Source organism: Stegastes partitus, unplaced genomic scaffold (genome assembly GCF_000690725.1).
Source record: "Stegastes partitus isolate 25-593 unplaced genomic scaffold, Stegastes_partitus-1.0.2 Scaffold1530, whole genome shotgun sequence".
NCBI lineage: Eukaryota > Metazoa > Chordata > Actinopteri > Pomacentridae > Stegastes > Stegastes partitus.
In genome coordinates, this window is record NW_007579261.1 from 64,871 (window position 1) to 89,114 (window position 24,244).

At 45.0% G+C, this 24,244-nt stretch overlaps 1 protein-coding gene across 1 annotated transcript in view; it reads right to left on the bottom strand.

Annotated features, from left to right (window-relative positions):
* The window catches only part of LOC103371148 (solute carrier family 22 member 23-like), a 39,037-nt gene extending 19,063 nt beyond the window's left edge, over positions 1-19,974 (bottom strand). The window contains exons 1-3 of the mRNA XM_008300379.1: positions 19,330-19,974; positions 12,077-12,180; positions 11,829-11,983 (exon numbers count right to left, since the gene is read on the bottom strand). Of these exons, the coding sequence (XP_008298601.1) occupies positions 11,829-11,983; positions 12,077-12,180; positions 19,330-19,788 (718 nt within the window). The 5' untranslated portion in view covers positions 19,789-19,974. The remainder of the gene's footprint in view (positions 1-11,828; positions 11,984-12,076; positions 12,181-19,329) is intronic.
* Between the last annotated feature and the right edge of the window lie 4,270 nt (positions 19,975-24,244).

Sequence of the window (24,244 nt, forward strand, 5' to 3'; positions counted from 1 at the left end):
TAACTAATGGAGACCAACATGGATGGGATCAACACAGATGTACATAAGACACAGCTGAAATCACCTTTATTCTTAATTTTTTGTAAAATAAAGCTAACTAGTCGTAGCATCTGTTAACACATCTTCCACATCAACTGAGAATGACATTGATATTTCACATCACTACAGATTAGATACAGCAGCGCAAATAAAAAAAAATAGATATCAGCCTGGTACAGAAATGAACTAAGAGGGACACAGTGTTTGGATGACCTGCTGGTACTTGCCATAGAACTGGTAGCTGCCTGCACTACACAGAAGTCTGCAACATGTCTACTGAAGGTGTGCCGTCAGAGCCAGCAAGGCCTAAAGTCTCACAATCACTGACTTAGGTTGGAATATTTTCCCATCAGTCTATTCTCTTTATTTCATGGCGTGTCTCTGGACTGTGGTGCTTCCAGCTTTTATCCAATCATATTTCAGCCATCATGTGTTGTCAGGGTCAAAGAAATCTGCCCTGAGGCCTTCAGAATCAAAAGTGCAGGCGCCTGTAGCGTAAAATGCATCGCAATGAAACTGTTGCTTTAACCAGATTTAGAGTTGGTGGTCCCAGGACCAGCTAGCTGGCGTACGATAACATCAGCATCTTCATGTCGTCTGATTGGATGGTCAGAGAGCTCAGCCAAAGCTCGCGATTCATATCTGTAGCGACGTGCACGAGCTAAAACTTTATCATAAAGTATTGTTTTGTTTTTTTAAGATAAGCAAGAGGACATTGTCAGCCTTAAAACAAATTAAAACTTGTGCTAAAAACACGACCAGACAGACCCAACTTTCATCTCCATGGAGACAGAACTGGACGTATTGTTGGAAGTGAAACACGTGGATTAGCTGATTAAACTGTTTATGATGAAAGAAAGGAGGAAGGAGTTTGTGTTCAAATAATCACAAGTTTTGGTGAATAAAATATAGATTTCTGTCATTTTATTGGGTTGATATTGATGCTCCTGCTGGATGTGATGCATACGGTGCAGCTGCAGCTAATGGAGACGTATTTAATTGATTTAATTGGGTTTGTTGCTTTACTAACGGCATTCATTCTTGCTACATGAGATACCTGTCTGCAATGCAACGTCCTGCTATGCTGCCTTTCTGCATAATACTGATGGTTTCTACAGCCGTGGCGTCATAATGACAGTGTTATGGGGTGGTTTGATTCAGGCAGGACGTCACTGAAGGCCGAGGAGTAACATGCACGGCCCGCCACTGGCTGAAGGGATGAACACGGTATTTTCAAATGGAATTCCCTTTAAAATCTGGGGAATGGTCAGTAGTTTGCACAATGTGTCATCTGACTACATCGGATGCATCAAAGGGCCCCTTGTGTCCTGTATTCCTGTATGGAAGCATTTGCAATAGTCGTGTTTCAACAAAAACGTACTCAGGCCTTTTTATTTGTACCCCATTTCCTACTGGATCAAAGTTGCATTTAGAAATACCACCACAGTGAAGCCTCCAGTTCACTTTCACCTTCACACAGGTGGTTTCCTGCGTAGGTGTGCCACTCGCTGCATTATTAATACATCTGAAGGTTCCAAAACCTTCAAAGCTGCGGCCGCAGAAGGAAACGCTTTGTGAGAGCAAACTCAATTCAGGCAATGTGCAAAGCTGCTGATGAGCTCTCGGAGCACTTCCTCTGAGTGACGGGTCAGCGCAGCGCTGTCAGCAAACAGCATTACCCTGATTAGGACTCGATGAACCTTGGTCTTTATCTGCCATTCCTGCACATCGGACAGTGTTTTTGTTTTTTTTAAGGCATCCTCTGTGGAACATGGTGACGACACAGAGGAAGACACCGGCCTGTTTAACCCACAGTTAGTCCGGAGAGTATCTGAGAATAGGACATGTTGATCTTAAGGTACCCTTCAAATTTCAGAAGCAGATAATCATCCGAGAAGCCGTGGCAGAAAGCCAACGCGCTGGTGGAGCATGAAAACAGTTACGGTGACAAGGTCAGAGGCCTTAAAGGCAACATGGAACGGTCTTCTCTGCTCGTTGACATTTGTACTAGAGTCGGCGCAGGAGAACAAACCGCAGATTATTTATAATTACTCTGGCAAATAAACTCAAAAGTTCACTCTTTTTACTCCACTCTGCTTTTTCTATATATCACAGATGACTCAAGTATCCTGAGGTGGCCTCCTCGCTCCCTCCTTCTAAGCACCGAAAAGGGGCTATTGACTAAGAATAAGGTCAAACTCATTGATTAGTCTCTTATCTGGAGCTACAGAGAATGCCAACTAGCCCCAAATGGCCACAGGCACTTTTCCTTTGATCCAACCGGGACTCTCTGCAATCAGGTCAGTAAAACACCACCAGGAGAATATTTTCTTTTGATAATGTTTGTGTGTTTGTTTGGCCAAGGCCCCCTTTTTTCCTCCCGCACTCAGAAAGATCAGCACAAAACAACCTACAAGTGCTCCGGAAGATACAGTATGAGACAGTAGAGTGACACGAAAAGTCCAAACACAAGAGCTTCCTCAGTCTGACCAAAGAAGAAGAACAGAAACTGCATTCTTGTTCCACTCATCAGAAGAAAGTACAAAGGTTACCAGTACTGATTTGGCCAATCGCTGGACTTCACACTCAGGAATTTGCAGCGTGAGATAACTTGAGGTTATCTCGTGCAATGCGTCTCACAAACCACAGAGATTAGAAGTTATTCCCACTCTGAGCCCATTAGAACACAGTGATTAGGTCATGCAGTCTGCTATTAAACCGTGTCTCCTGTAAAAAAAAACAGCAGGATACGTACATCTTCCTCAACCCACATGTGTAGCCGAGTGTTTCAGCAGAGGAAGCCAGCTGAGCAGCCTCAAAATGCAAGCGCTGCACAAAAGGGAACTTTAACCCTGCTCAGAGGGGGAAAAAAACTGAGTCTGCACCTTAACCCATTTATCAGGAGACAGCTAGAGCGGATTGTGGGGGAAGAATGAGCACAATTCAACCTGTATTTCATGGAAAAATACTTTCCTTTGGGTGGAAAAAGCATTTGCACTCTGTCCACAGTGCCTCTACGGATGTTTCGCCATCCTCTCCCATCTATTTCTGCTCGTTCCTAACAGCCAGGACGAGCAGAAAGCTGCATTAGCGGGATCCGTCTGATGGCGGTACGATAATTCTGCAGTGGTGTGAGGCAGACCAAGCCGCCATATGGTGGGAAATGAAAAGCTTCTGTCTTCAGAGTCTAGATCTGGCTCTCACTTCCCAGGTTAGATTGGACGGAGCGATATTCATCAGCAGCGCACACACACAAACAGTTTTTACGCAGAGAGCGAGACAGGTAAGGAGAGGAGGCAGGCCAACAAAGAAGGCTGTCTGCCAGACGGTACCGACGAACGAGAATCTGACACGGACACAAAGGAAACCATTTACACAGATAAATACACGGCTTCTTCTTTTTCTTTTCTTTTTTTTGTGCTGCCCCCCCTGAGCCTCGTCGGTGTGCAGGGAGAGATTAATGCCCGAGGTAAGAGGAGGGCACCGGCGAGAGAAAGCAACCTCATTACAGCCCCCAGCAGAGGAGCGGTGAAGAAGACAAGGCCGGCGTGGCCCGGCGAACCCGACAAATCGCAGCACAGCACTGCAGCAGGAGGCGAGCGTGAGCGATCGTCCTGTCTGAACGCAGGAGCTCCGCCGTCAAAAGGAAGGAAACGTGCACAGAGACAGCCGGTGGGACAAACGGGAGCAAAGGAAACGAGCAGACATTTAGTTTTGGCTTTGCATACTGAAGATGAGTCCTGAATAAAGAGGGATTGCTATAAAATCTATTTAATGTGCTCCATTTTGTGCAAGTTTAACGCTTTAATTTCCCACAATCCTCAGCACCATGCCATGTGTCCCTACTGTCAGTGGTGAGAGTGGACGGTTGTGTGTATATGGAGGGTGGGAGGGACGGGTTTTCCTGCTTTTAATGGTTGTAAAGCACTTTGTGTTGCTTTCTTTGGATTAAAAGTGCTATACAAATAAAGTTTGATTGATTGGTTGATTGATTGATTGATTGAATATGAACATTACGGTTAAGAATTGAGCATTTTTCGACTATGGCACAGAATCTGTTGTACAATAATCACAACTCCAAGAATAAGATGCATTTCAGCAGTAAGGCCTGACTTACCCCTTGTTAACTAACACACCTAAACTGAGGGCAGTTAAACTATAACTTCAGCACTCTTCACTACGTTTTATACGACCCGATGTGCCCCGTAGCTATAACGCCACTCGTCGTGACATCGTGCACTTCCCTTCCCTGTCCAGCTTGTAAAACGCAGTCCTCCGTTTGCACCTGTGTACATATTTACTACCGTACATGCACAAAAGGAGCAACAGCAAACACAATCCACGCAATGATTACAGTCTCCAGGCGTGTCAGCAGCAATATTACTGTGTTGATACAAGTACATTGTGTTTTTTTTTTCTCCTCCCACCCCTCCAAGAAACTACACTTGCTTACATTTAGCCTTCGAACATTTCTTGCTCCTTTCTCATCTCTCTCTCTTCTTGCATTTTCTCTCCCAGGCATGACAAATTTCCATAAGCAGTGCCTGGAATTAGATAAAAATCCAAGCCTCGTGGGACAACACAAACAATGCGAGAGCACGGCACTAAATAATCCTGAAGAACGGGGCCTTTTCAGCGCAGGATGCGGTTGCGGATGGATTTTCAATTGAACTTAAATATATTGCTAGCATTAAATTTACTCGCCACTTAACAAAATGTTGGTTTTTGTGTGAGCCAGTGAGGTTAAGAGCATCATGTCTGTAGCCACAACAAATAAAATTGGCCTCTTTCCTGTTGAGACATCTTTCCTGTAACTTCAGATTCTTCGCACAGGCCGTATGCCATCAAGCTATATCAATATTATAGGAACCAAATGTTCGCTAAGGGCTAACAACAACATAGTATGAAATATTCATTGGCCAGTTTAGGCTACAACAGAAACAGTCCATTTGTAAATATCCAGAGAAGGAGACTCCATCAAAAAAAAAAAGACGCAAAATAACCACAAGCTAAAGCGTGATTAGTGGTCATCACCCGCAACATCCTCTCGTCTTCTACGTCACACACAGAGCATGTATGTCAAAGGTTACAGACGGAGAAGTTATAAAGAATCATGTGGTTCTTGCGAAGCCGTTCCCCTCACACACACACACACACACACACACACACACACACACACACACCCATGACATGTGAAGACACGCCACCTCTGATTCAAACACGGAAAAGGGACCGAGCACTCCACTCAGGATGCATTTAGAGACTCTGTTCCTGTAGGTGAAGTAAACATCCTGCCTTTAAAACGACTCGATACCGGGAAACTAAAGGTGGAAAGAAAACCCCAAACATTAATGTACACTTTCAATTCTCTCTCTGCACAAATCACGCCGTCTCTCGAGCTGATCACAAAATCCTCACAACACAGCGCAGGCCAGATAGCATGACTCAGCTGGCTGATATGTGCTGTGTGTTTGCCAGTGGGGGCCTAAGGGGTGAGGGAGGGGTTGGGTGTTTACTGTAAAAAAAAAAAAAAAATGCATTAGTGAGCAGCGAGCGTGATGCCGAGCCACACTATAGGCACTGTGATGCTAAAAAAGCTAGCTCGCACTGATGGAGCAGCGCGGTATAAATAGCAGCGCTGCATCAGGTGACGCTCCACAGCGATCGGCTTTGCTGTTCTGCTGCTATGAGAGATGCATTAACGTGGCTCATACATGAAAAGGCCTTAATGTTAATACACAGAAACACTTCACTTTCACTTGCGGTGGGTGTTGTAATTGCATCACATTGCCTCACAGTCGAGCACTTTTCAGACATGAAAAATCTTCTCCGCCCCCCTGAGCAATTTCCACATTCCTCTCAGTCTTTATGGCTTTTTTTTTTCTTTCCTCCTCTCTTGCTGGTCCCCCCACACACCCTGTGTCTGAAACCACCCCACCGCCACCAATTCTTCTGTCTCCCTGTGAGGCGGTTAGCGTCAGGAGCCGTATAGGTGTCACATCGCATCAGCCGTTCGGGGCCTCGCGCCGGGCCCGACTCCGACAGGCCAGCCAGGTGGAACAGATAGAAGTTGTGCACAAATTGCTCCACAGTCTTAAAAGAGGCTCAACCATATCCTCGGGAACTCAATGGATTTGCTGATCGATGCCTCGGGGACAGAATGAAGTAACATACTGGAGGAGGAGGGGGTCGGGAAGGTCGGCGTTAGCATATTTGCAAGGAGCTTAATTAAACAAAAAGATTGCAGCTATCATATTGGTACTTTCTTGATTGGAGTTTTGGCACGTAATGGTGCAAAGTCTCCAGGATGCATGAAATAAGACTTCATGAGAACTGGAGGGGGGATAAGTGTAATGTCTCCAGTGCATTAGTGTAATGTCTCCAGTGCAAACAGTGGGATTTAGCGTCGGCTTTCCTTTGTAAGCAGAGTCAAACAAAGCGAGCCACAAAGGAAGGTCATGCGGTTTAGCAGCGCTACACGTCACATGACTGACAGAGTGTCACGGCCGCAATGCATGTTAGCTTAGCATGTAGCTCCCCGTAACGCAATAAATTCTCCAAACAGAATGCCTTGGAATAAAACGATTGATTCCCCTCGGTAATGCGTTATTGAACGACTGTGTGTGTACTCCTGGAGCAGCTCTGGGGTAGTTTTGTCAATACGGAGCGGCTGCAGGGCAAATATCATGTGACACATGGTTAGAAATAAGGGCGGCAGTATGGCAACACAAAGCCTACGCAAAAGCTCAAACATACATCTGCGCAACGAGGCAGCCGTCACGCAGCAACACGGAGCGCCGAGTTCTAATTTCCAACGACTTATCAGTTGCTTGGCAAAAACAATGAGGCAGCTGATGTTATGGAATTAGTTTAATTATTATTTTATGAATAAGCTCGGGCGATAATGCAACGACGGCATAGCGGAAATATATTTGATTCGCTGGATGACAACTTTGCGCTTGACTGCCCGCTTTTACTGGTAAATGAGGAACTTGTCGTCTGAATTTTAATTACCGCCTGCAGCAAGGAACTGTGAAGATCCTGTGTTTACTGTTGATGCGAATGGATCAAAAGGAGGTTATCCATCCAGACTACACATTTCTGGTGCTTCACGCGAGGCTCGAAAACTGCTGTTCCTCACACAAGGCGGATCAAACTTGGTCACTACCTCCAGGGTTGGTTTTCTATGAAGCGATAGAAAGTTTAAACCCGATGTTGTCGATACTCTCGGCCAATTCTGGGCCTCCGAGCCGCCACACAGCTGCTTGAACACGATCGCCGAGGGTAAAGCGTCGCATTTCCCTTTGATAAGGCATCTTGAATAAGCAAAAACCACAAAATAACAGCACGCTCACGGCCACTTCATTTCCTTTGTAATCACTGGATTGCAATTTGTAGATTGTGTGGTGGAACGACAGACGTATTGAAACAGGACAGAGGATGGGTAGAACAGACGTGAGCGAAGGAGGATGAAGGCCAAAGTGGAGGAACATGGAAGAACTTGACATGAGAGGAACACAGCTTTACTCTGACTCACAGAAATTTGAAACTGAAGACGTGTATCGTTTATATGATGCGTCGTCCTGCCACATTATGGCTTTCAGAGCAGTCAGATACTACCGAGCTGCTCTAACAGTTAAAGAGGTGCATTATTCATCTCTTCATAGACTTTCGAACTTCGTGGAACAGCCAGTCGCATTGTTCACTGCGTCATGCAGAACAAAATGCAAGAAGAATCCTCGACAATGGCTGATTCATGACGTGGGCGGATTTGTACGCGTCAAGATAAACTCAGGAATGCACGTCGAAATTGCAGTGAAATGATTCTAAACTCATTCTTCACAACTTGCTAAATCAACCACATATTGATTTCTCATGTCGGTCATTTTATGTTATCATCTGATTGAACTTTACAATCCGAACACTAGTCCACATTTCTACAAAATAAGAGTGTTAAGTTTGTAAATGTACAGAAGTGGCGTCTCTACAAAATTGTCGTGCGATAACACAACACCACCTCCTGCTCCGACCCTCAGGCTGAGAAGCGCTGATTTGCTGAACCATAAACTGTAGCCTAATGTGAAAACAATGGATGCAGATGTCATCTTCACTTGAGTTTGATAAGACTCCGTAGGACACAGTTTAACTCCAGCCGTCCAGTCCCACCGCCGCTCCTTTGTCCCGTGAGCCGCCTGGACGCTCCCTTCTATTTTGGGTTCCGCGGTAAAGCTTTTCGAGATATACAGTGTGGAGTAAATTAGAATGACAAGGACACCGAGGCCTCCGTCCTTCATCATCTCGTCCTCCCTCTCATCCTCCCATCCCTGCACTTTCCCAACGTTCCCCCCACTGCGCTGGTCAATTACCGCGGCCAAAGAGGCTTTTAAGGATCCGTCGCCGAGACCAGAATGTTCATCAACAGCGACGCCAATTATCAGGACGCTATCAAAAAGTCCCCTCCCGCCCATTCTTTGCAACTAGCACAACATTTCCACACAACTAATTACATTAAACCTTCGCTGTCTCGAGAGAAGGTCACGTCAACAGATAGGATTCATCTCCGCCAACGTTACACCCTCCACGGTCCTCTTCCTGCGGCGGCGGCGGGTGAAACCGCGGTAAAGACGAGTCACCGTGGCACCCTCCGAACCTTTCTGCCGTTATTAAGTTATTGATCAGCGGTAACGAGGATTAAAATCTCAAGATAGGACACATGCTGGCGCACCTAAATGAAAACGAAAGAGTTCAATATGAGGGGTAAGCGCGCCGGCAGCTTCTCGGTAATGAGAATTTATCCCAACAAAGGCATCCGGTTTAATAAATGTTAGGAGGTCACTGCAACACAATTAGTCTTCTTTCAGCCGAATGCTATCGTCAGCCGGAGAGTGGGATTAAAGTAGAATAGCTTTTTGATTAGGTATGTCAGGTTGTTAGTGAGAGCAGCAACAGTGGGAGGATACGAAGAGTTAAGAGAGGGCAGCGTGGGCAAAATTCAGACTGAAATAATTATCGCTGCACTGTTTCGAGAGAGAAACTTTCAGTCAGAGGTGGTTTTGAAATGAGAATTGCGTCACAACACGTAATATATTGATTTAACCATGTACACAGATGGTGAAATAGAAGCGACTTTAACAAAGAACAAACAAGAGCTGCTCTTATACGTCATTACAATGGAGCCGAGTTCTAAACAAACCAGTTCCATCAGCCGGAAACTAAGCCGTTAAACTTTCAGTTTACTGCATTCCAAGGGATAGGCCTCGTGTCATTCCTGCATTGCTGCTGTGACAATTTTGTATCAGCGCGCCTGCTTTGTGCAAAACCAGCTTTAAATGTCTTATAATGCTTTAAATGCTTATTGGAGGGTTTAGAAGTTGCACCAAAGACGCTCGGGATACAAAATAATCAACGTTCGAAACGCATCAGTACGGAGTCCAGCAGCCAAACAAATGATTAACTCAGCACCACATATCAGCTGTTTTAAGCTGCTCCCCTGAACAGTAACTCTCCACCAATGACTACAAATGGCATTTCTGTCAAAATTTGGATTTCGGATCAAGCTAGAGCAACGTGCACCCTACGCCTACTGTGCATGTTTTCTATTTAAACTTTTCCAAAACCAACAACACCAATGTTCGCCTGCTGGTTTAACATGTGCATCTACGGCAGCTAACTTTGTTCACTATCCATCATTACTGTAACTGCCAAGGAGTTTAGTTGCACTACTTTTTTCTAAAATCGCAATTTATGACATTTTTAAAAGTTGAGGGCAGCTTTTGTCTGGCGTACTAGGTTGGGCTGGGAGGGATAATCGGAAGGAAACCTGAGAGGTCTGATGCTGAAAGGGTTAGAAAAGCAGGTTCAAAGCATAATTTCTTGGTTTGGTTTGTGTCCCTGAAATAAGTAAGCATAACAAACAGAACTTTAGTGAAGTTAAACCAAGATTTAGAACATGAATACAGTTGGAACTCTTTAATCCGATGCTTCTCTTATGTCGGATAGCAAGGCTGTTGGATTGTCACGATGGAGGTCCAGATACAAGGAGGGCTTGATGCTTGAAGGCTCATTAGTTGTTAATATTTATTGTTTATAGTTGTTATAATAACTAGTGTGTTGTTAGAACACTACGCATCGCTGGATGTCACACCTAACTGACCGGTGCGCTTCTGCACCTTCCGGCCTCTTCCACCCCGGGGAAGCGCTCCGACGGGGTGGAAGAGGCCAAATGGCACAGGCAGTACTTGGCTTCTGATGCTAGTTTAGTTAGCGCTCACACTTCTGTTTCCTCCATCGGTGGCGGCGGGGGAGTGGCAGATACGCTCCACCGCTACCATCCATGTTTACTTCCGTAAACACTGAGCACGCTCACTGCGTGTGACGTCGCCGTGTCCTCTTCTGCACATGCGGGACACTTTTGGGTCGTATGAAGTTCACACAGCAGATCACATACAAGTCGCATTTAATTGGAAATGAGAATGAACTCGCCAAAAATCAGATTTCACAAAAAGTCCGAATTGAGCATCAAGTCCTGCAGTGTGAACGTAGCCAATCTGTTGGATTGTTCAGTCAGATAATACGCCGTTATCCTGATTTGTGACATAAAATGTTGGAATCCAAGGCTGTCGGTATGTTAAGGCTATTTTCTATGGGTTATGCTCGTTTTACCCAAAAACCTGTCAGATAGCAAAGATTGTTAATGGTCGGATTATCAAGTCACGACTTTATATAAATTAGGGCAGGTGATGCTTTTGTGCTATTTTCTTATGAGCAGGTTTATGGTTATGTTTTGCAATCTAAAGCTAGAAAACGGTACTGGTATTTTCTGCTGTATGTTTTCATTGGCCAAACAAAAAAAATCCTCCTAACGTTTCATTGTGAAAGCGAGATGCACATTTAAGTAGGCTGAACACCAACCTCTGCCCACACCTGCCGACAGCTTTAGAGCAACGATAGCGTCCTGCTCTTAACCGGATTTGGGTAAATTGATGCAGCCATGTCCGGCCAATGTTTTGTTTGCCAATCATATAAATGAGCTTTCCCCCCAAAGCCTTTTCTCGAATACAATGCTGACTTTTTTTTTTCCGTGGGACCTGTTAGCTAGAGCCTCAGTCTGCAAGCATTAATTCATGCTTCCCACGTCCTGCTTGTTATAATGAGACACCGCATGAGGAGATTCTCGGTCATCTACACCATTATAATCCATCATTAAAAGAGCTGTAAGTGGAGTCGTCGCTGCAGGACTTTAGAGGCGCCAAGATTTGTTACGTGGTTTCCATCGATGGTCCCCCAAAAACACAGCGGAAAGTTTGAAATTCTTCTGACACCCTGTGCTACGTCCACCCACTGCGCTCGGCACAGGTCGCCAATAATCACGTTGACACGGCTGCGCGGCCCAATCTGTAACGAGCCGCCGTATCCTATATAAAGTGCAAAGTCACAGCCGGCCTTGCGGAAAAATCCACAGCAGCCTTGAGTGTTTTTCTGTCTTCGTATGTGGGGAAATACAGACCGATGTGTACCTATTGTAGTATAAATAGAGCTCTGTGTGTGTCCACTTTCAAAGTCCACGTCGGTCAGTGCACACAGAATGCATGAAGTGGCCCTTGGCTGTTGTATCATGTATGTCGCCATCATGTGCGTGTTTGAACAGCTTCATGTGGTTCTTTTGTTAAAGACACAGAATTAGCTTCTTGCTAATTTAATGCAACATAACTGATCATTTGCTCGGACACCAGCTCTTGTTTTCTTCATTGTCAAATCTGCCACCAAGAAATAACCGTTGAGTTACTCACTGAGGACGTAGAGAGAAAGGGTGATCCCTGCCAGGCAGAAGCCCTCGAAGAAGCGCAAGGTGCTGAACATGGGAACGTTGACAGAAAACGCCACGGTGAGACCGAACACCAGCATGAAGAGCACCGATATGATGAGCACTGGGTGGCGGCCAAACCTACAGAGCAAAGGTGAAAAGGATAAAATAACTGGTGACATACGGCAAACACCTTTTAATCATACACACAGGACAATGGTGCAAAACTCTTACCAGTCAGCAAGTATTCCAAACACCAAGTATCCAAAGATGGATCCGACCAAGAGGGAGAACTTTGCAATATGGACTTTCCATGCCGAGTCGCACACCAGACTCCACTGCGGAGACAAACAAGGTATTAGTTCCGAGAAAATGATGCGGGGTAAATAACGCTGAGGGGATTAGATCGGTTTAATTTGCGAGAACGGCGCATTTTATCTCGTATTACCACTCAAAACACACCGATATGTGAGAAGGCAGCAGGAGGGCTTCCAGGAACACTGACATGGTATTCCTGCGACCGTTATCTTTCCTTGATTAATCATCCCAAACAAGATGTTAAAGTATCCACACACACACACACACAGAACGTCTCTGAACAAACATTTCAGAATCGCTGCTTCCTATTTATCCACTCATGCAACTGTGGCTCAGCTGGTAGAGCAGGTTGTCAATAAGCTTCAGGTTGGCGGTTTAATCCTCAAACTCTCCACAGAACAAAGTGTCCTTGAGCAAGACATTAAAACCCAAGTTTCACCTGATGGCAGCTCTTCAAGCACTGGTGTGTGAATGGGAAACACATTGTAAAGCCATTGTAGAACTCAGCTAAGATGCTATACAAGTACTGAAAAGCAACGTATTGGTGTTTTTTCTCTCCACGGCTTTGCAAAGCTCACATCATGCTGCCATCACAAGGCCACCAGGAAAGGTGGAGACTCTCATTTGTCCTTCTGCAAATCAACTAAATTGTCTGTTTGTTCTAGTGATTGCCGTCGAGTCTGTGCGAGAAAAGATTTTCTTGCTACATTTTTTATATTCGCTCCTGTCCGTGGTGACAAGACGGCAGATTACAGGTAACTCTGCCTCTCCTAGTTTTCCCTCAGTGACTGAAACTCTGCACAGCGGAGTGGTTCCCTGAGTGCAAACAATGCAATGTGTGCCTGCCTTTGCATGCATCAAGCACACCCTTCATTTTCTTTCCTCCCACCAGTAGCAACAAGTTGCGAGGAGCAGGACTCGTACGCAATACGAGCAAAGAGCGTGGCGTCGTGCATTCGCTCAGCGGAGCATCTGAAAGTCTCGCAAAAACAAGCCAGTTGGAGGAAATTCAATAAAAGCTCGGAGACAAACTTGCAGCTTTTGACTACCTTTGGCATCTATTGCTTAATGATGCTAGCAGAATATTGCGAGGAAACTAGGAGCTGAGCTTCACAGAGGAGGAGGATATTAGGGTTTTCCTGGCAACATATGCTTCGCAGCTGCCTGTGCTGAAAAGGAGCAGCAGGAAGGAGCAGACAGGGGCGTGGCGGCCCGAGCAGGTGCATAGTTTGTGTGAGGCTGATCAACGTTGACCTTAATTCTACCTCATCTAGTCACCAAACCCCTCGTACTGTAAACAAACACAGACTCAGATATCGTGCAGCCAAGAAAATCACATCCCCTTTGCCTGCACGCTATGACGTTTCTTTGAAGGGGGTCTATCCTCTAATAACCTCCAGCGTAGTGACCTGCTCAGAATGGAACGCTCCAGGATTACCCAGAGCCACCAGCCGTCACATGATCTAGGCATGCCACTCATTCATGGTTTCAGTATCGATGTCAGCAGAGAAGGAGAAAAAAAAACGACAGAGGGAAGAAAACAAGTTCCCCTGTTGCGCAATCGCAGGACAACAGTGCGTGTTTAAATAACAGAAGCTGCCGTCCTTCGAGACAATGACGAATCAAGTTGTACTTTGAACTGAAACCAAATGTCTGCGATTGGAAGTTTGGTGATTGTGCAGATCAGACATATGACCACGGACGGGTGACCAGTGTGGTAAAATACCAACATCAGCATTCCCCAGTCACATGTCCCAGACAAAAGCAGCAACGTCTCACAAGTGCTAAAAATGTGTCACCGAACTGGGAGAGCACGGCAGGTTTTGATTGCCAAGCATCATTAATGCGTTTCATTTTAAAGCATCTGCCGAATTGCATGTTTTATCAACCAGGTCTCTCTTCGGGCCGACGCTCTGGAAGAGCCTGAACAGGAATGTTAATAAGAATCCATACTGGGGTAAAACATATAGACAGACATTCATCCGCAGCAGAGAAACCCCGTCTCTGAGAATCAGATTCAGCGTCAGCATGAGTCAAATCTGTGCAGCTTGTCTGCGATGCCCCTGTTATTTCTGTCACTTGCTCCCTTGCTATTGTCTTGCTCATTTGGGAGTAATGAATAGAAGTCAGTGTCTGGAGTTTAGACGCATATGAATCTATTAGCTGACAGAAAACGCAGAACAATGAAGGGCTGAGAGCAAATCAGTCAGAATCCCCCGGGAGTCTGTTGACCTCTCTCAAATGACTGACCACCAATGATCAGTCTACACCGGCGAGGCTCGGGACGAAGGCGCTCCCAACCGCAGCTGCACATTTCTGCACTCGTTGAACTGCGCTGTGGTGGGTGGGGGTCTCAAAGGAGAGGGAGCGGGCTGGGAAGGAGGGGAGGAAGGATGAGGGGAGATGGGGGGGAAAGCACAGGAAGAAGGGGAAATGAAGATTACACAATGCAGCGGCAGAACGCAGGGAGAGACGTGAAGGGGAATGCACAGAATAAAGATGGTGGAATGCATAACAGGCTGAAGAGGGAGACGCTCAGAGATGCTTAAAAGCAGTTGTGAGGAGAAGGCAGAAAACACATGGAGAGACTGCTGCATAGTTACTGCCTAGCAACAGACCATCACTGAGGTTATCTGACTCTGTCTGCTTCCAAGTGCAAGTTTTAGCTGTGCTGCCTCACCGAGGGGCTGAAATCCTATAATGTGGTGGTAGCGTAGGTGGGAGGGGGGGGACGAGGAGGACAACCTACTGTGAAAGGAGGGTAAGTGAAAGCACAAAGACAAATCCATACCACTCATACTCGCATTCTAGTGCGGTTCTGTGCTACAAAGAATGAAACAACACACGTATGATGCTGCATTTACAGCCTGAGGAGCCTCAAGCCTGCTACGTGTGAGCGTGTTTTAAACATCTGTCGTGCTGATGTAGCATCCAGACTATGCTAAACATCACATGGGATGAGAAGTTGCCTGGTGGCAGCAATATTTTCCAGTGACAGATGGTGGAACAACGGACCTTTGTCTGTCAATCAATTATTCATTGTCTCCTGTTGTTTACAGTTAAGCAGAACCACACATATCTGTCACCAAAGCGGCTACATGAAGAAATTTTGCTCATAGTCCTCATGTGAAGTTTGCTGTCGTGGGTGTTTATTAGTATTCCGGTATACGGTGGGCTCACCAACACAGAGCACGAGTCGGTGAAGGTGGACCGACCCTGAACATCTGCAGAGTCACACATTTATAGGGTAAGTCAGAGGATAGGGGGGCCTGTATGTAAATACAGAGGTGAATAGAGGTAAATTAACATACAGTTGCTCATCAAATGACCGGAGATAAGGGGGGGGCAATGAACCACAGGTGATGAAATCGGGGTCTGGTGACCAGACGGGTGGTGGAGTTGGGGTTCTGATAGCATACAGTTGCTAATCAAATGGCAGGAGGTGAGGGGACAATGAACAACAGGGGGTGGAATCGGGTGCCTGTGACAGGAGGTGGGAAAACACATGACAAAAGGTGATGGGAAAACACATGGCAACAGGGAATGAATTCAGGGGTCTGTGGCCATCAAAATAAAAGAAAATGACTTTCTTCATCACGTGTTATCAACCCACCAGCGCTCTTACAGCCTGAATTCCATCACACAATCCTAAAAAACAAACTTCAACCGTGGCCAAGGGTCAGATACCCCACATTGTCGACCCCTCCCTGTTACAAAACAGCACTTATCAGAAACAAGCCTGCAGCACACACACTCTCGTCACACACAGAGCGCCTCAGCAGAGTTTATCTTCTGGTCACACAAGCGTCTTTTCCTCCCAGCTGACGCCGTGAGAGGCTGTCATTGTGTGCTGACTGGGTATCTGCAGCGGGGTCATCGCCTCTCGACAGCTGAGACCATTTCAAAGTGTCCCACACTGATCCAGGGTCTGTGGAAGGAGCCAGCCAGCTGGGTAAACAGTGTGAGGGGACACAGAGCGGAGAGGCCTGCACGGGTGTTCGGCTTCAGTATCGTCTTTCAGATCTATGGGTGTGCAACCTCCAGCGCGGTGATAACGGGTCCTGGGTGTACACATCAACGTGCTTTTGCAACATATCTTCCCTATCTCTCTCATACAATACGTTAACGAACACTCTGAGAAGAATAACAGAAAAATGGCGGCGACGTGCCGTTTACGTGTAGCGTACGGACTTCGGTTAATCCGTCAACTAGCTGCAACTTTAATCTTAATTAAAAAATGAAGTGTAGGACCAATAACATGTCAGATAATGGACGCGAATACCTTAAAATGTGTCATTCGCCAAACATGTCGGGTTTAAAATCCTCACATTTTCGATGTTTGGTCTTTTTTCCTTTAAAATGACTTCATCAGTTAACTGCTCCTCTAAACGGTTGTTGATTTTTTTCCCCAATCATTAGCTAATCAGCAGCAATTTTGATAATTAACTCATCATTTAGGTAATCTATTTCGCAAAAGAACACTTGTTGTTTTCAAAGTCTGTTATTTAAAGCTGCTTTACTCAGATTTATTATCATTCTAGATTGAATATTTGAGGGTTTGGACGCACAAAGGAAGCAATTTGGAGAAATAACCTGCACAGTAGGAGCTTCTTTACTATTTTCTGGCCTTTTAAAGACTAAACAAAAGTAATCCTGTGTTTGAAATTCTCACTGCTGTGTACTGTGTTGGAGTATTACAACAGGAGAGTCCTACATCTTCATCAAATCCCCTAAACGTCAAGTGCATCATTTATCACACCAGCACCAAATTCATAAGGAGTCATTAGAGAGGTGAATCTGTGCTGTGAAGAAACTCTCGGGCCACTATTTCTGGCACCGCGTGCAGCCACTCGGCATCCGAATGAGAAGTCGAAGCAGGGTAGGTTGCAGAGAGGCTCCGTCTCCGAGTAATGATACATTCTCATTTCTAAGGCTCAGTTCAATTAAAAGAGACCCTGAGGAGAGCTTTGACTCAATTAGGATGGGTCTCCACATTAGCCACTCTGGATCTTTCACCACCAACCTCAACCTCCGCTGCCTCCATCAAAAAGCCTCCTTTCTGTATCAACGTGAGAAAGATTTTTTTATTTAAAAAGAGCAGCGAGCAGAGGTGATTTCAAACCAACGTGGTGAAAAACATCCACGTCGTCCTCGTGCGACAGAAAATATCAACAGAGCGGCGCGGGGGTCGTGATGTGTTGGTACAGTCTGACATGGAGACACCACCGCATTTCATCAGAGTTGGCACGCCGCTCTGCTTTTTAGGGATCGAGTGTCACGGATAGCTGAGCCCAGTCATGTGCAGTTATGCCTATGCAATCCAAACACCGGGGTGGTGGGGGGGGAGAATGCCAAGTCATCACATCCTGCTGTAGTGTCACATCCCAGCTCGTGCACTGTGGTGGGGAAAAAGGGGGGCCCTTGGAAGACCGAGGGACAAGGTTGTCAAAAGAGACAAGGCCAATGACAAGAGTCGACGCCGCTCCGCTTTTGGCTCTGCTTTCGGAGGAGGAGGCGGGGGTGGAAGGCCCGGTCCGAGTGCAATCCGATTCGATCTCTACCGACCGCGACCTTGTCAGAATGCGGGCGGCGAGAGGTCAGGAGGGAAGACGAGCACTGCCGGGACATTTTCTTTACCGACTGCTCTGACCTGTCACCGATCCGCGGTGGTGGTGGTGGTGGTGGTGGTGGTGGTGGTGGTGGTGATGGTGTCAACATGACATTCTGAGCGTGTGTGCAAATGCAACACAAAGCGTCTACAGGTTGCAGCGCCAGCATGACGACCAGGGCCGGCGGCGTTTTCCGGGGAACCTGCTTTTTTTGCAACCGTGAGAGCGTTTTGATAGTTAGCAATATAGATCTGACTTCATGCTCAGCTGCAGGAAGACAGTTTATCAGCCTGGCCTTTTATGCAACCGCCTCAAATTACACCATAGACAGTAAATACAACCAACAATCAATGCCACAGCTGCATTTTATTTGCTTTATTTAACATTATCAGCGATAAGCAGATGGACTGCTGGCATCACAGCAGATCCAACCCCCCTCCCTCTATCACAGCTTGGTTTGAAACCAAACTCTAAAAAAAAAAAAAGGTGAGGCTGCCGGAATCTAAAAATGCAATTTCCGGTGCTCAGCAAGCGTGCCTGAGCTAATCACATACGTATCGATTATTTCTGATTCTCAATTGCACTCTGTGATGTAAAAATTCTCAGGTAATATCACAGAGCATTGTGATTTTAATTACATTATCCCATTATCGATGTGAACGTCAGGTTTACTCGGGGAGCCTTGAGTGCTTTTTCCTTCCAAAAAATAAAAAATAAAAAATAAACTAAACTTGATATCCTGATATAAGCATGCAGCATCCACAGTGGGAGAAGGAGCTGATTGGCGTAATAAGATCTAGAAAAGCCTCCTGCAGCTCACAGTCCAACTATGATGACTGCAGGCCGGTGCTATCTCTGCACAGATAGGAGCAACACAATGCCATGATTAGAACATAAACGCATCACTACAAGGAGTAAAAAAAAAAAGTGCACACTGTGAAACCTGTGAGGATATCTGCTGTGTGTTTGGTTAGAGCGCAGATAGGGCGGGTGATGTTTGACCAGGGATGGGGTTGCATTATTCTAGAGAGTGCACTAATGACCTTTGCTCCAAATCAAAAAAAAAAAGCCTCCATGTCTATTATGTCCATTACGGCAAATTCCACCAGCTCTGCCCAGTGTGCCAATGGTGGCGTTTCTCTGCGACAGGTCACCCGCCGTGTCAGCTGCTGCGATGACTCACTGTCAGTGAGCTCTCACCTATGGAATCCGGGCACTTTGAGGTGTCCAACACGAGCCAGTTCTTGCTGAGTGAATCCCACACACACACACAAACACACACACACACACATAGAGCAGGGATGACTGGTGCTAGACGCCCCAATGTGGAGTGCAATAATGGAGGAGGGATAACCACATCCAGGAGCTCCTCACTGCTCTATTCTCATTGTGTTGTTGCCTACAAGGTGTGATATATATTTATATATATATTTCCTCCACCCTTTGTGTTCATGAGGATTCCTCCCTAATGTGAGTGGATCCAGATCAAGGTGGAGGAGTGGTGCGTAACATGTAACATGACAATGGAGAGGATCCCCATCCCACACATGGGCAGCTTACCTTAGTGACCACGTTCTGCACGAGTCCGGTGTGCAGCTCGAAGGTCCACTCTCTGCACCGACACTCCATGCTGGTCGTGTCATTGTGGCCGCTGCCGCCGCCGCCGCTGCTGAGGTAACTTCCATTGGCGTAAATAGAAGCCGGCCGCGCGCTGCCGTTCCTCGGACCGTCTAGCAGCGAGGAGTGACCCGCACTCTGGTTGGTCACGTTAGCCAAGGGCTGGATGCATGTGTTGTTCGGCTGGGCCAGGAGGAAATTATCAGAGTACTGGCTGAATCCGATAAATATCGCCGGGATCCATGTCAGCACGATCAGCTGTTTCTGGTACTTCCCAAATCCCCCGAGAAACGGCAGCACGGCGCCGTCGATGCGTGTCAGCAGCCCCGGCGACGTGGTTTCGGGGGACACGAAGCCGTTCTCCGGTTGATGGTCCCCCGTTTCGAGCTGCACCACGGCCATGGCGGGTTTCGCCGATAGATGCCTCCGATGTGAAGCGAAGCCGGGGTTGCAGTGCTCCCCCCTGTCGACTCCACAATGCGTCAATGCCCCCACAGCTCCGGCGGTGAAAGCCGTGTGCAGTCAATCACTGGAATGGAAGTAAGACGCACCTCCCTGCTATCAGGAAGCACTTCCCTCCGTCTGCCACCAAAAAAAAAAAAAAAAAAAAAACCAGCCCGTGCGGGACCGAGCGCAGACTGTGGAACAAAGACGGGCTCCGGTGGATCAGGCAGCGAGGAGGAACAGCCGGCTCCCGGTCTGCGCCATGGTCCGATCAGCGTGCGTGTGCGGGTCGGCCGAGCTGTGGGACGAGCTTCCTGAGGAAGCCACAGGTAACACACCTGCCCATACAGGCTGCTGACACTACCCTAACATGGCCACCTGTAACCAATGGTAACCACGACCACATGAAAGTCCTCCTCCTGTGAGCTGAGAGAGGACGAGTCAGAATAACATGAAGGATTTAATAATAAAAAAAAAACTGAAAAGATACGGTTTGAGTGTATGTTCTCTCCACCACACTCTCAAAAGTCAACAAAAACACCTGTAAAGAAATCCTGTCCAACCCACAGACTGAGGAATGAGCTGCTCCACTAATAATCCAGTATTTAGAGGAGGGGACTTTAAATCCTGAACTCAGGCTCAAGAAAACTCAAGTTATCAAGCCAGTTTTATAAAGTTATCTCACCTGAATCTCGTTTTTTTGTTTATTTTTAATAAGCTTCAGAGAAATTTGAGTTCAGATTACACACATTTAAGTTTACACAACATTATGTCAACACATAAAAAATAATGTTTGCAATTTATAGGATTTATCAGTTTAGTTTTCCCCATCTTGCAGCCATGCATTTAGTTTGGTGTTGCTTGAATTATTTTTAGAATTCTTTGCATCCACCTATTTTTGCAATCATACTATCTGATGACAAAACAATAGGAGAGCAAAACATGAAACCAATGAAACCGTTGGTAACCACTAGCATGTGAAAGCCCTCCCTCTGTGAGCTGTCAGAGGACCAGTCAGACTCTGGTTGTGTAGAATAACATGTCAGAGTTTATAAAACACGTGAAAAGAAACCAGTTTTGAGTGTTTTTTCTTTAAAAAAATGGCCCCACTGTTGAATCTACACTCTAAAAAATCAACAACAACACCTCTAATGAAATCATGTACAAACTACAAAGTACATTAAGTCAGAGGAATGAGCTTTTCCACCACAATTAAAGATATTTTTAATGTCCATCTGAAATACTCCAGTATTTAGAGGAGCGGATTTTAAATCCTGAACTCAAAACTTAAGCTATCAAGCCAGTTTCATTAAGTTATCTCAACCTGAATCTGTTTTTTTTAATAAACTACAGAGAAATTTGAGTTCAAATTACATGCAATTTGCAACTAAATCAATAAAAAAATGAAATAAATCAATAATAATCTTGCATTTAATTCGGTGTTGGGAATAGATTATGTAGGATTATGTGTTCTTTCGCAATCATGTAATATCTAATGACAAAATAATATCCGAGTAAAACAAGAAAAGCATCTGTTCAAAGTTCACAAGTGAGGGATCGTCCCAGATATTGTGCATGAAAGATACGCAGGCAATCCCCATAATATATGCATGCAAATAGACACACACCCGCATAAATGCAAAACATCAAACTGCACTTGTCTTTGCACCGAGGAGGGAAGAGGAAGAGCGGCAGGAGGAAGTGGAACTTTCACTGCCCTTTTTTTCTCACAACCTCAGAGCTGCCGAGGTGGAAGTCTGAGTAACTAAATCAGAAATATTGGAATATTGAGAAAAGAAATATGATGTAATTGTATTCGTGCAACTTTTTAAAGGTTCAGATGTCGGTGAAAGCGCCTAATACACCATGAAATGAGTTCTGTTTGACGTCCAGAGGAATTAGAGGTGATATATGTGATGGCATTTTTATGATACCAGTAGAAATAACACCAGAAGGCCAGTTTTAGCTCCATGTATGTCTTTATAAATGAACATATTGTTAAATCTGTGGCCAGCGGATATGTTTTGCAATCATATTATTTAATGACAAAATAAAATCAGTAAAACAGGAATTTGAAACATTTGCTAAAAAGTCACAAGATCCAAAGCTCAGAGAAACTGCTCCGAATAGAAAAGAATAAAATAAAAAATGGATTGTATTCAGTGCTGCAAACAAACTCCTGCAGAGCTTTTCATCTATTTACAGACAGTCCTGTATTCCTAAGATCTCAGTTTCTCATGTAGCATCAGAGAGACTCTAATTAAGACGTAACTTGCTCTGTTCAAGGTTATATATTAAAAAGAAATAAATGTTCTCAGCTTAATTATGGGAGTTTTTAAAAGAGAACTTTCAAGTTGTCACTTTACAAGTCAACAGATTAGTTGTTGAAATGTTAGATAAAGTCGTGAGGAAATCGTTTCTCCACCTCCATCAAGTCTGCTGCAGCAAATGTGAATAAGTTAATTAATGGATTTGGCGCCGGATGATCTTTAGCTTGTTGCAGGAGGTGACACTGAGGAGTCTGGCTGATTAATTAAAGAGCTAAAAATACAGATATGCTGGGAGAGAATAAACAACAACAACACATTTCAATTTTTAACAGTATAAAATAACATTTCATACTTTACTGACCCTGGCTTTTAGGGAAACATGCAATTATAACTGATGCATAGCGGTGTCGCCTTACCATAACCGGATCAATCATGAGTTGGGTATTGATCGGGTTTGATGCACAGCCTGCTAACCTACATCTATCTGAGTGTGTGAGGGCAGACTGCTGCTTCGTTTAGCAATGCTTCACCCTCCTGGACGGGAAGCGCAAGTACACACTCGACTCAGGAGCTGGGATAAGCACATTTCATTTTTGGGTTTTGTCAGTGACGAAGTGACAGAGTTTGAAAATGAAAAAACTCCTTTCACTTTCATGTTTTTAATGATTATTATGAAAAAAAAACACACCTTTAACTTGTGACACTAAATCTTGATGCGATCGCAGCTCATGTCACATTTATGTTAACAGTTAACCCACAGCTCCCAGTTATTATGACACAAATTAGAAGCAAAACATCTCTTAAACAGCCCCAGTAGGAACCAAGGGGCCCCTGATTGGCTCCTGTTGTATTTCCTTACACACTGATGCCCCCTGCTGGCGGATTGGTGCAAGAGCTCTGCTGTTTTTATTGTTAATGCAGCGTTTCCTCCTTTTTGGGGAAATTTTACAGCAGAAGTAGGGCGTTGTTGAAATAAAAAAAATATACTTTTGGTTTTGTTTAGGGGCTGCATGAAGTTCTAATAACATAAATGGTACGATATGTTTGTGTTATGAAGCGGTTAAATGTTAAATTATTAATCTTCCACTGTCCTGATGAATGAGTTTTATATGTTAAAGGTGTTAAACTACAACTCTACTGTCTGACAGATAATATTTTTTAAAATTGTTATAAATTATTATAATATTACATGGATTAATAATTAACTTATTATCGGCTGTACCTATTTTATCCTTTACACATGTAAATCCCAGACAATGCTTTTCTTTCCAGTGTGTGTAGAATAAATGGCGTGGCTGCGCGCCAACAGAAACCAGTTGACCGTTGTACCGTCACACTATCGCAGACTGCTGTTTTGTTATCATATAATCTTATTACCCTCCCTCCCTAGCAACTAATGCAGGTGTGTCCAGGATCCGCCCCTATATGAGATGCTGTGAGTCACTTCAAATGTCTGTGTGTGTGTGTTTTGTCCTTTCTGTCTGTATCATAAACCGGCTGGTTTACACAGGTAGAAAACAGGGAAGAAAAAAAAAAAAGAGGTGTGTCTGAGCTTTCACTCCACGGTGACTAACTCCACAGAGATCTCTTGTGGGGAAAAAAAATGCATTTAATTCCATTTAATGTTTCTAAGTCAGATAATAGTGTGAATCAGTCCCGATGCTCCTCCCGGTTACCAGGAGGTTCAGACTTTCTCATCACGCTGAGATCCCTCCACAGCAGAACAAAGGAATCACACATAGATGGAGTTTTTAGTGCACTGTTTTCAAAGTCCAACAGATAGTAGGACTATCTACTACTTTGGTATCATCTCAGATAGGAAAGGAAAACCATAAATCCATGGGCAGTGCATGTTGTGTGTACTGTCCATGACTACTCAGGTTGTTTCACACACACATCAAAGAGACTGCAGCTGATTTTATGACCAGGTTTTAAAAGGACAGACGCTTAACAAGAAAGCCGTTTTTTTTTTTTTTGCTTTTTTAACCTCAGTGTCATTAGACAGTGACCTTTTTGAGAAGCAGGGTCACGTTCTTGATAATCTTCTGGGGAATTTGGGAGAGTTTAACGACATGAAGAGGAGAGCATCATAAAGATATACTTCACGTTTGAGGACATGTTTTATACTGATTTGTTTAGTTGTT